The sequence below is a fragment of the Clarias gariepinus genome, chromosome 2 (assembly GCF_024256425.1).
Source record: "Clarias gariepinus isolate MV-2021 ecotype Netherlands chromosome 2, CGAR_prim_01v2, whole genome shotgun sequence".
In the NCBI taxonomy this organism is placed as follows: Eukaryota; Metazoa; Chordata; class Actinopteri; order Siluriformes; family Clariidae; genus Clarias; species Clarias gariepinus.
The window spans coordinates 31233499-31245519 of NC_071101.1; the positions used below are offsets into that span (position 1 = coordinate 31233499).

Sequence of the window (12021 nt, forward strand, 5' to 3'; positions counted from 1 at the left end):
ATTATTCTTTGCTGAGTTATGTGCTTAATATCAGTGGTTTATGATTATTACTATAACAGCAGATCTGACAGAATTTACTGCTGTAAGGCAAAACACAGGCTTGGATGATTGTGTTTGTTTTTATCCATTACCATTCTCTATAGTAACAACGTAAAAACATTCAGAGAAGTGTATTAGGCTCTAAGCTCCGCATTTCATACTAATGAGTGGAAAATCTGCGACTTTTTTTGTTACAGCTCTTCATTGATATATAATAAATGGGAATAACTGTTTATCGCTGGTGTAGTGTAGGAATGTTTATGGACAATGCATAGTAGTAAACATAAGTCATTACTAATTGCAATGGGCTAAGAGGAAGAGAACATAGAAGGTTTTTGGAGAAAAATTCTCAGTGACATATTTTGTTTATTCTTTATATACTGTTGTGCATATCTACTGTAGCCTTCTTTGTTGCTCTGTTCCTGTGTGTGTGTGTGTGTGTGTGTGTGTGTGCGTGCTTTGGGGTAATCGGTGCACGCCCGATGTCCCTTCAAGCTGGAACTGACTCATCAGTATGTGTGGCATTGCACGTCCTAACTGCCATTTCTGTGGATGTCTTCTCATGCGTGTGTTTCCCAGTATTTCTTATTTTAACATACGTACAGTTATTTTTCTCACAAGGCTGAGAATTTCTCCTTCTTATGTAGTCGATCTGGAAATTACAACAAACGTTGAGGGTTAAATGGTATTTTAATAGTTACAGAGCCCTAACATTGACACTGCATAACATTAACACATTAACATTGATTATCAATTATATACCAGTTAACTGGTTACTGGTTCATTGGCACCCAAGGCTTACCCATGTCTGTGGAGACCAAAGGCCAGCCTGTCCCATCCAATCTCCCAGGAAAGCCAAAGAAGAAAAAAAAAACACAGAAAGAAAAGTCAGTGCTGGCAATGATAGAAAGGAACCAGAACACCCAGTGCACTGCAGCCACAGGGACCAGCAGCCAAACAGCCCAAGGCCACCAACCTGGCTTCCAAATTGCCTAAACCCCAGTCTGATTGAGCACCCATGATATGTGCTGGGTTCCTAATCTTTTTTAGAACAAACAACCACCTTATTTTTGTTAAATAAATAATGCCACAGTAAATAAAGTTATATTTTGCTATTTGTATGAGGTTGTATTTCCTTAATACTGAGACTCGCTATGATGAGATGATTTCAATTTTGTTTTTACAAAAAAAAAAAAACACTTATAATTAAACAAGGGGGTACTAACTTTTAACGTAGTCATTTTTTAAAATGACTGTGGCAAAAACAAAAGAAATATTCCTTGCATTGTTTTTCCCATCCTTTGGGAAGTGTTGTGATGTGTTATAGGAAAATATTCCACACCAGGTAAGCGTGATATGGCCGACACAAGGCAGAAGATCCTGGTTTACAGGATGTGCAGCTTCATGCATTTTTAACCTTCATGTATAGAAGCAGCAGAAAATGTGAATGGCTTCGTTTACACTCACACTGTACATCTGGAGGATTAAATGTAGCATTCACTACATGGCACTTTAAAGCCATAACAATTCCTGTGCATCAGAATACAATGTCAATGAGTACTGTAAAATGTTTAGCAATGCTGAACACAATCACAAGCTCTGTCTCTTTTTAGAGGGGGCCAATTATGGAAAAGTCATGTTTTGATCATTTTGGACAGTCACGTGGATTTGTATTGTGTGTACATGCAACAACAACAAAAGTAATAATAATTAGTGATAAATATACATCTTCACTCACACTTGTTCTAAAATGTGCTTTTTTATACCCCCCCCCCTCTCTCTCTCTCTCTCTCTTTATATATATATATATATATATATATATATATATATATATATAGAGAGAGCTCTCTATAAAGTTCTGGTGAACTCTCTGGTTTCTCTGTTTCTTAGAAGCTAAAGATGTGTATGTTAGTGTCTCACCACTAATGGCTAACCACCTTTTTCAGATCTAAGCTGTGCTTAACCATTTATTTTGCTGAAGATAGTATATAGACCACTATCAGCGGTCTTGAGACACAAGTTGAAGGAGATAAAATAGTGCTCTTTTATTTAAGTGTTCTAGTGTAGTCGGTTGGCGGACAATCACAGCAGGAATGTAGATCATCTTTCTTGCACTTGCTGTTGGTCCAAAATGTCAGTGGTGCTGAAGTGGTGGACGCAATGAATCACTTGCTACTAAAAAACACATTTTCTGTTTTTTTTTTTTTTTTGGTTTGTTTGTCAGAAAAGCTGTGAAAATGAGTGGGAAATGCCTTAATGTCTCGAACATGAGAGGGTTTCAAAGAGGGTATTTTCCCTAGCTGGTTCCATTTTCTGCATTCTGATTGGCTAGGAAAATACTCATCAATTACAGGACAGTTCAACTGAAATAATCTGAAATGGCGGGTTGGAAAAATAAGCAAAAGAAAATCATGTATACCAGAATGCATGGTATAAGCTGTAATTCAGCTGGAAAATTTAATTAAGTCTTATATGAAATTGTTTAATAAAGAGTTATTTTATGATTTGTGAGTTTTATAACATGGCACTGTCATTGTGATTGTGGTCAAATTCAAAACTCTTATCTTATATTACATTTCAGTAGGTTTATAGTATATATTACAAACAAGTTAGATGTGGTACTCTTTAACTGTCTTAAATAGGTTAGTGGGAGTACATGAGTGGGGAAATCATTTTCATACAGGAACTAATAACTTTTCTCAGTATGCCATACAGGGAACATACTGTATGTTACACATACATGATTGCGTTATATCAACTTAGTTGCTGCATAGATCATCACTGTCCAGTCTGTCCTGTCTTTACCCCCATGCACCCATCCGATCCTGTAAGTGCATGCTCTACATACATGCATTAGGTAAACTGAAGTGACTATTTATAGACTTGGCTACACTCATTTCTCTACACACTCACATGCATGCAGGCACATACATACACACGCAAGCTGATTCAGTGCTTGTGTCCTTGCTGTTGGAGATCCCTGCAGCACCACAGCTCCACCAATCACAGAGCTTTGTTTGTACAAGCGTAACCACAGCCTGTCCCTTGCTGTGAAGAGATGCTCTGGGCCATAGTGAAGGAAAGCCAGCCAAGCCATTCATACACTTAATCCCTGCTGTCCTCTAGCTCTGGACTGGCTTAAAGAACAGAAGAGATAGTGCTGATGAGCCAGTCCCAGTGGCCATGAGGGAGATCCTACACTGTCTGCTGATTATTAAGTAGTGTACACCAGGCTGGGTACAGCACTAGACTTACTGCATGTTGACTAGTGTTTTTATATATGATGCTGTTTTCAAGTATAATGAATATTCACACCATATGTTTGTCTGCTTCCATACACAACTGGACGAAGATATTCACAGCATATTTAATGGGATCCTTTTAAAAAGAAAAAAAGATCTTTGTACTTAATGAATGCTGTATCTATGTAAATGAAAGAAAGTCTGTACATTGGTCAGGACTTGCTCTTTTAATGATATCCTCACTCAAAATTGATTGACTGATTCATTTCAGTCTTAAAAAATGTCTGTCTGTCTGTATATCTAAGTACTGCAAAGTTTTTACTAAATTGTGTTGTTGATGCTGTGACATAATCTGGCTGGACAGAATTTATTTAAACTGTTGCAGTACTTAGAAATCTGGCTTAAGTTTAACCTGTAAAATTACAGTAAAAAAAAGTTAAGGGGTTCATCGTTGTTGCAGGCAGACATGTATGTGAGCTTCAACCTGAAATAATAATATCACTGATTAAATTAAAACTGATCAGTTTTTCCAAACTCAAAGGCGGGTACTTTTACACCGATATAATATATTTTTCTGCATTGAGAATGCCTACACACCTGCTTATTCCTGCACAGATGGACATTAGACTACAATGTTAGACTATCATGTGGCACCATCAGACTATCACGTTGCACCAGTTCGAATCATAAAACCATGCAGATACTCATTAAAAGTTCAGCTAATGTTAAAATAAGAATAGGAAAAAATATATGATTTCAACTTGTCGTTCTCCTCTGACCTCTTATCAACCAGGCTTTTCCAATCTACACAGCTCACTAGATTAGATTGTTTTCTTTCATATTATTTTGTGTATCCCCAAGAGAATTCTAAATTGATCTGCAGTTTCTAAAATACTACAATTAGTATCATTTGCCATGTCACCATGAATACCACTGAGAACATTAATTGAAGCTCTCGACCTATACGTGCATGACTTTCGACACTGCGCTGCTGCAACGTGATTGGCTGATTGTTTAACTGCATTAATGAGCAGATGCCCTTATTACAGTGGCTTGTGAATGTTAATCAACAAAGTCAAGAACCGACCTTAGACTTCGATGATGAGGCAGATTTGATTAAACAGGGTTTTATTTCTTCTTTAAGAACAGAAAAAATGTGTCTGATTTCTTGTTTAAATCGATCAAACACGTACTGCACAGAGATTGGCTGGAGAGATTAGGTTGGGGGCGGGGCTATTAGAATATTCCAAATATACATAAAATATAAAATATAAACAAAGAATTTGGATTTGAGGAAATATTGCGCGGTACAAATAGTGCTGATATATTTAACGAAACCCACAAAAAAACCTACCAGCAGTGAGTACAGAGAGAGATGGGATAAACTTTAACAAAACACCCACACCGGTCGTTAAGAGTACAGCGAAATAAACTGTAATAGAGAAACCTCTTCGAAGGATGAAACTGCAGAATACAGTACATGATGTGTGAAATTTCTGTATATGCATGCTGGTTTAATTGGTCCATGCTTAGTTCTCAGTATCTGAGAAGCACTAGATCTTGCATGTGGATTATTATTTTTTATTTTTTTTAACTGTGGAGAAGATATGAGATGGGAGGCTGAAATGAGGTAAAGTGTTGTTTTTCAGATCCTCCAGGACTCGGACAGGGCTCAGTGACACCGCCGTGAGGTGATAGAGTTAAACTGGGTATTTCGGTGTAAATATGTGTGTGCAAGTAATTACAGCTGAGCATGAAGTGTGATGTTGGCAATCAGAAGTGTGAGAGAGAGAGAGAGAGAGAGAGAGGAAAGGGAAGAGAGATTGCAGGAGGAGCACATTGAAGAGGATAATGGCTTACACACAGACCTGGTGGATGCACTCCAAAGTTATGTTTATGCAGAAGGTTTAATTAGAAGGCTCGTTATGTATCTCACTCAGACATCATCTCTTTCTCTCTTTATCTGTGTCTAGGGGAAGAGAAACAAACCAGGGGTCGAGTCAGCGGGCACTCCAGACTCTGCACGAGGCCGAGGAGAGAAGAAAGCCATCAAGTAGGTGGAGGGCATCTCACACACACTCTCTCTCTCTCTCGCTAAATTAACCTCTCTCTTTCTCTCTTTCTCCCCCTTCCCCCTCCCTTTCTCTCTCCCACCTATACTGTGGTGAGATGAGATCATACAACTTTGGTAAGTCTGCTGCTAAGGCAGCTCTGCTGACAGTCATGTGACCAGCTCCTGCTTCCTGTCCTTTATTCTCTTCCAACACTGTATGCCTTTTTTCTTATGATCCCTTTTTTGTCCCATTAAAATGTTGCATTTTATCCTCTGGAAAGAGGTTATTATGATGTGATCTGCTTAGGTTGAAAAACCCTATCAGCTTACTCTATACCGAAACTTCTTTCCCATTATGCATAATTCCGCTTCCTTGACTGATAGCATCTCTGATGCTTAAGTGTGTGATGGCGGAATAAGAGCTACGGGGAGCGTCACACGCACTAAATGAATCTCTTCTCAATAGAGGATTTTGCTTTTTGGTGTGTGTGTGTGTGTGTGTGTGAGAGAGAGGTGCTTGGCAATCGTAAGTGCTGTCTGTAAGTGAGAGTTAAGTGGGGTGGATGCGTTGTGTTGGTGCGCAGCTGTTGTTATTGGTGCGAGTTGGTGAAGGCAATCGCTGCTTCCTTTTTCACGCTCCCGGAGAGCTCGTTTGATCTTTGGCTTGTGACTCATGATAAACGCAGTTCACTTGCCTCTGTAATGCAGCTGTGCTCTCAGAATAATAATAATAGCGCATCCGAGTTTGTCTACTTGCAGGTGGTGCTGATCCACAAATGTCTTTTCCTTCTCTCTACTGCACATGAGTTATGTTTTGAAGCAGTTACTATATATTTAATGGCTTTATGTTATTTGCGAGGAAATGCCACGTTATCTTTTTTAACTTCGACCTCTCTGGATTTTGCTCCATGAACTCACCTGACTTTTTTCTCTATTCCTATTTTCATAATAAGTAATGTACTGTAATTTTCCATGAATGTTTCTCTTTACCTTTTGTACCTTCTCTGTTTTTCTGCTTTTACTAACTTTCATTTTTTTTCCATCAGCGCAGAAATATGTGGATTGATTTGTCCTTAGTCTGAGTTTGTAGAAACTGTCAATTAAAATTTGCATATAAAGTCGAAAAATTTATGTAATGTGTATGTAATTCTTTTACTTTTCTCTCTCTGATTATATCTGATTTACATAAACAAACAATGATTACCCTTTTTTTTGTCCCTCTTAAGCTTGTTGTGTTTCTCCATAAGAACACTGTATATTTTTCTCCAGTGACTCACTTTCATTTCCATCTCCCTTCGCTCAGGACGGCCTTCGGGCTGGCACGGAACCCTAGCTACGGTTCAACAAATTGATGGACGGATGGATTAGATGAATGATTGATGAATGGATATGCTGTGTCTCATGGATGTGTGTCTCTTTCTGGCCTTTAGTGATCTAGACAGAGACTTTTGGAATAACAATGACAGCAATTCAGAGCAGCAGCGGTGGAGCTCCTACCCGCCCAAGGAGTTTGTACTAAACATTTCTCCCTATGCCCCTTACGGAGACCCTCGCCTCACGCTCAAGTGAGTCTCTGTCCAGGCTGGTAAGAGACCCAACCCTTACCCAACAGTCCCCACCCTAACTACCCAACCTTTTATAACCCCTGCCACCATGCAAGGCTGTAGAGTGCAGATGAGGAGGCAGATCTTGATTCTTTTTCACATGACATTTATTAGAATTAACAAGGAGGAAAACGTAGCCTATTATACAGTACTTTATTTGGATTATTGTGTGAAATTTGAAATAATTCCACTGCCTAGCTCGCTTTTAATTTCGTATAGGCTTTAAATGTTAAATGCTAAGGAAAGGCAACAGTTTTGCAAAAGGCTCTGACCCCTTTTACAGCTGGCAATATATACACACAGTCTGTTTTTGGTGTTTTTCGGATGAGCTATGAATGCACATACAAGATATGATGGAGCAGCCTGAGCACCTCGTGCTGTGTTTAGATTTCAGTTTGGTGTAAATGCGGTCCAGCCAAATGAAGCACTTTTTCTGAGGAAGAGGTCTCATCTGGGGACCTGACGATGTCGAAGTGCCCTCGGTGAGTACTTTTTTGCATAATGCCACAAAAAAAAAAAAAAAGGTGAAATCCACCCTCACCGACGTGCATGCATTTAAAAGCAACATCTAAATGCATCTACTCTGACCCAGATAGCACACACACACACACACACACCTAGAGAACATCTAACGCAAGTTGTCGTACATATCGACGCAGCTTGTTTGCTAATTGGGAAGACTTCGGCACAAACATGCTTTACTTCCCTGACAATCCATTCTCTTCTTTTTAGACTTTTCGATAAAGAAAAGTTTATTCAGTTTGTAATCAGTCGTCTGCTACACACCTCCGAAAATAGGTCATGTCGATTAATCACCAGGGGTATGTTGTGTGAAGGGAGCTGATTCTGCTTATTACATGCTGATGATTTATTTAATCTTCTCACTCTGTTCAAAAAGTGTGCTGTCTTACAACACTGACACATTTAAAATCACACGCTATACTCGAGGGTGGCTAAAAAAAAAAGCCCTCTCAGTTAGCAAACCAAGGCGTCGTGATGTCATTGAAGTGTGCTATCTAGGGATATGATTCCTGTATGGAACGCTGCCTGCATATACTGTAGATTTTGCATCTTTGCCACATGTAAACGGGGCTCATATTGTGCCTTATTGAAATGAAACGCCTCGTCCCAATTCTTATTCGATTCCGAGTTAGCCAGACGTTTGTAATGCACGGCGCGTGACGAGCGAATGAATGCTGTGCTGCATTCTGCATGATCAGCGGAACTCCACGCGCCTGTTTTAGCTCTGGACTCTGATCGTCATGCTTGTCTTTTCTAACTTTTGACCTAATGCCGCACCGTTCAGACTCCTCTCCACCCGCCATCTTAGAACGCAGCTCAGTAATTCGGTGCGGTCGAGTGCCCTCGTGAAGCCGGCAGGTCAGTGCTGCATCATCTTAATTTGCTCAGACGATGACAGGAGAGGAGTTGTGTGTACCTGCCCCTTGCTCCCTACAGCCCTGCCATGCTTCCCTGGCCCGTAAACTCTAGCCCCCGCCCCCTCTCCCCATGGGGTGTTACCATGGAGACGGACAACCCTCTAATTTATTGACAGATCTATCCTACTAGCACGTTGTCTGTTTATTTCTGTTGTGCTTTCCCTTCCCTTCCCTTCCTTTCCCCTTGCCCTTGCCGAGGGTTGACCGTTGCAGTGAAGCCGTGATGTGTTAATGGTGTGTCACGGCTCCTCCTCTTCTGCTCTGGCTCTGCCACGGCCGATTCCCTGGCCTGTTCCCTCACCTTTGTCTAGTTTGCGGTGTGCGTGCGTGCGTGCGTGCGTGTGTGTGTGTGCGTGGGGTCTTGCTTGTGTTTAGTTAGCAACTGTTCCTTTTCCCATGTTCTTGTTTACCTCCATGCTCTGTGTTTGGTGGATTGACCTAGTTAAATAGATCCTGGTTCCTGGTCCATCAGCGTGTGTTGCCTATAAGTCCAGTCCTTGTTCCCTCCCTCCCACACCTCCATTCCAGCTTTGGGATAAGGAGGTAAACCCACACCTGCTTAATCCAGTCCAGGTTCCTGTCACTTCCCAGAGAGCCCGCTATGCCAGGGGGAGCTTTTAGTTGCACAGGCCTTACGGAGCTCACTTTAATATCACCTGTCTGTCAAAACCTACTCAGTGGCTTTTTAGGGGAAGAAGCAAGAGAAAGAGAGAGAGAGAGAGGGAAAGAAAGAGAGAGAAATAAAGAGAGAAAGAGAGATGTCAGGCATGGAAAAAAAGCCATATGTGACTGATGTGGGAGTTCCTGTCTCTCCAGTTTAACATGCCCTTCTATTAATTGGACTGTTCCAGTACAGTTTCTTTAAAGGCCCAGGAGAATGTGGAGCTGGTTGGATTAAAACGGTGTGGGGAGATTCTGGACTCGAGCATGAGAGCTGCGGATGTGAGCAAAACCAGAGCGAATTCATTTTTTCTGGCTCACTTTTTGCCGCTTGTAGTAGTCAGAATACGAAACCTTTAAAAGATGCTGTCCAGGCATTTCCCCTTCAGATTCAATTCGGCTGCTGCTTAAAGCAGTGAGCTCTTCCTTTATGAGAAATTGTGTCTGCATATGCCAGTCACATAGGTTGCTCATATTCCCTTTTTGTGATGTTATTCCCAACAGGTTTATATCCACCTTTATTCTTCTTACATTACATGATGGTTGCTTCAGCACTTGATGCACCTGATGCACCATGTGGGCTGCAGTGTCACTGCAATTAGATGTCTCAAAAGATCATGTGCCTAAGCTCACTCTGGTTATTGGTGTTTCTTTTTATTTTTTCTAGAGAGGACAAGTGATTGCTTTAATCTGATTCTGCTCATCTCTGCAGCTGTCAATCGTACTTGTTTCTAAACTCATAATTTCCATTATAATGTTGCTGCTGTTTGTGGAGGGGTTGTTGCAATGTTTCTGTTCAGTGTATGACGGAGCCTAATAATACTTTAATGACAAACAATAAATTGCAAACATGTTGACTTTTTTTATGTGTAATGATCTTATTTTTTGATTTATTTATTTATTTATTAATTTTTAAAATCACACTAGGCTGATGTGGTGGGTTTAAATAGAAGCACGTCCACCAGGGGGTGCTGTAGTGCCAGGATTTCCATCATCTTAGTTTACATGAATGCCATTTCACCCAAGCTGAATACACACCACATAGGTGCATTAGTGAGAGCATCACATGCGTCTCGCTCACACGCCGTCGTTTTTAGGGCAGATGACATCAGACTCAGTAAGGCCCCCCAGTGACCAGTTGGTGCGGTCTGACAATTTCACTAATGGCATGGACTGCTAGCAGAACCTCTCTCTCACCAGCCCAAGCTTCATTAGCACAGCAGCCTGAGCTGATATTCATATTCATTACTTTGACACCTTCACAATAACACCGGGCTCTCAAATCTCCAGAGAGCTAACGTCGTAGTACCTAACTGGATGAAATCCACTAGAACAGTCTTGCGCTGAGGTTACAGCGAGGTAGGAACCCACAGCAATCAGGATGTACCCATAGGCAAGAGTGCTCTGAACAGAGGAACAGCAGGTAGAAATGAATCCAGAAGTAATTTAGATCAGACTCGTATGCTTCCCACGGTGCTCTAAGCAGAGAGCTGCCAGGCTTTCAGCACACACCGCATGGATTGGAGATCTAATCAGTGCTAGATATTTTCACTCAAACTTGACCAGCTAACTCCCGCCCACTCTACACCTACCCGTGTCACCTACTGCACCCTTCCACGTGTTTACACACATATGCTCTCAACCACTGACGAGATAGTTAGATAGTTTTCATTTTTTTTCTACTTTCGAGCACTTTCATGTACTGTACCCTGTCCCGATATCGCCTTTTACTTTCTCTGTTTTACCGTATTTTCTCTTGATCTCTCTCGTCAACCTCCACACCTCATCCCCAGTGGTGCAGTCCCTGGGGGGCAGAAGGGGTCCCTTGGTGGCCGTGGGGGGGATGGCGGGGGTCCCTCACGCAGTGACAGCGTGAAGAGCATGATGATGGGAGCCAGTAAAGCCAGCAGGTGGCAGATGGCGCAGGGCCGCACGCAGTCCGAAGAGCTGAAGAGCAGCAAGTGAGTCGAAAACAAAGTTCACTGGGGGAAGAGCAAGAGGAGCAAGAGAATCAATGGGAGTGAAAAAAGTAGAGTTTAACAGAGGGAGGTTAACGGTAAGGATGAAAACTAGTGAGGACAAAGACTCTCATGGAGCTCTCATTTAATCACAGAGAAAGAAAAGAACCAGAGATGCATGAAGCATACAGGGGTGGTGGCTCAGAGCGACATACAATGTTGAATAGTCCTGTGTGTGTGTGTGGGTGTGTGTGGGTGTGGGTGCAAGAGAGCAAAAGATAAAGTGAGAGAGGGAAAGAGAATAATTGATTGTGTATTTGGAAACGTTTTATGGGAAACATGCCTGTGTGTGTGTCCGTGTTAAATGAGCGATTCAGGCTGCGCCGCACACTAATAATAGACGACGCATCGCCACGCTGACTCACTGTTTCACCACACACACACACACACATATAAGGAGCTCAACATCAGGCTATAATGTAACAAAACAGTGTGATTACGACTATTCTAATCCCATCCGGTAAGCCCGCCGACAACCTCAGCTCTTATTATGGCCTACTTATTATGTTATCCTTGCTTTAGAGGAGCACCATTTAGCCTTCCTGCTCTTTCACCTGAATGCCATTAGTCCTACATAGTGGAAGACTTGATTGGCTGGGTGCTTAGTGCTCGTGAAGCCTTAACAGCTTTCAGGAGCTGAACATTTGTGGGAAGACTCTTCAGCTTACAGTGATCTGTCATTATATGTATTGTACGTAGCCAGTTAGGGATGCTTTATTAATATTCTAATAATTGAATGTTACCTTAAATATCTATCCACTGCATCCATGAGATATGTGTGATTATCAGCAGGTTTCTGTGTATACTACAAATATAATATAAAAATCGATATGGAGTATAAATCTATATGGAGTACAAATCTATATGGAGTACTAATCTATATGGAGTACTAATCTATATGGAGTACTAATCTATATGGAGTACTGTGCAGAAGTCTTGAGGCACCCTTCATTCCTTCGAATTTTG

General features: G+C 41.3%; 1 protein-coding gene across 1 annotated transcript in view; it reads left to right on the forward strand.

The window, feature by feature from the left end:
* syt7a (synaptotagmin VIIa) overlaps window positions 1–12021 on the forward strand; it is a 125785-nt gene that overhangs the window by 72365 nt on the left and 41399 nt on the right. Inside the window, exons 3-5 of the mRNA XM_053513741.1 lie at window positions 5255–5334; window positions 6765–6899; window positions 10831–10998. Of these exons, the coding sequence (XP_053369716.1) occupies window positions 5255–5334; window positions 6765–6899; window positions 10831–10998 (383 nt within the window). The remainder of the gene's footprint in view (window positions 1–5254; window positions 5335–6764; window positions 6900–10830; window positions 10999–12021) is intronic.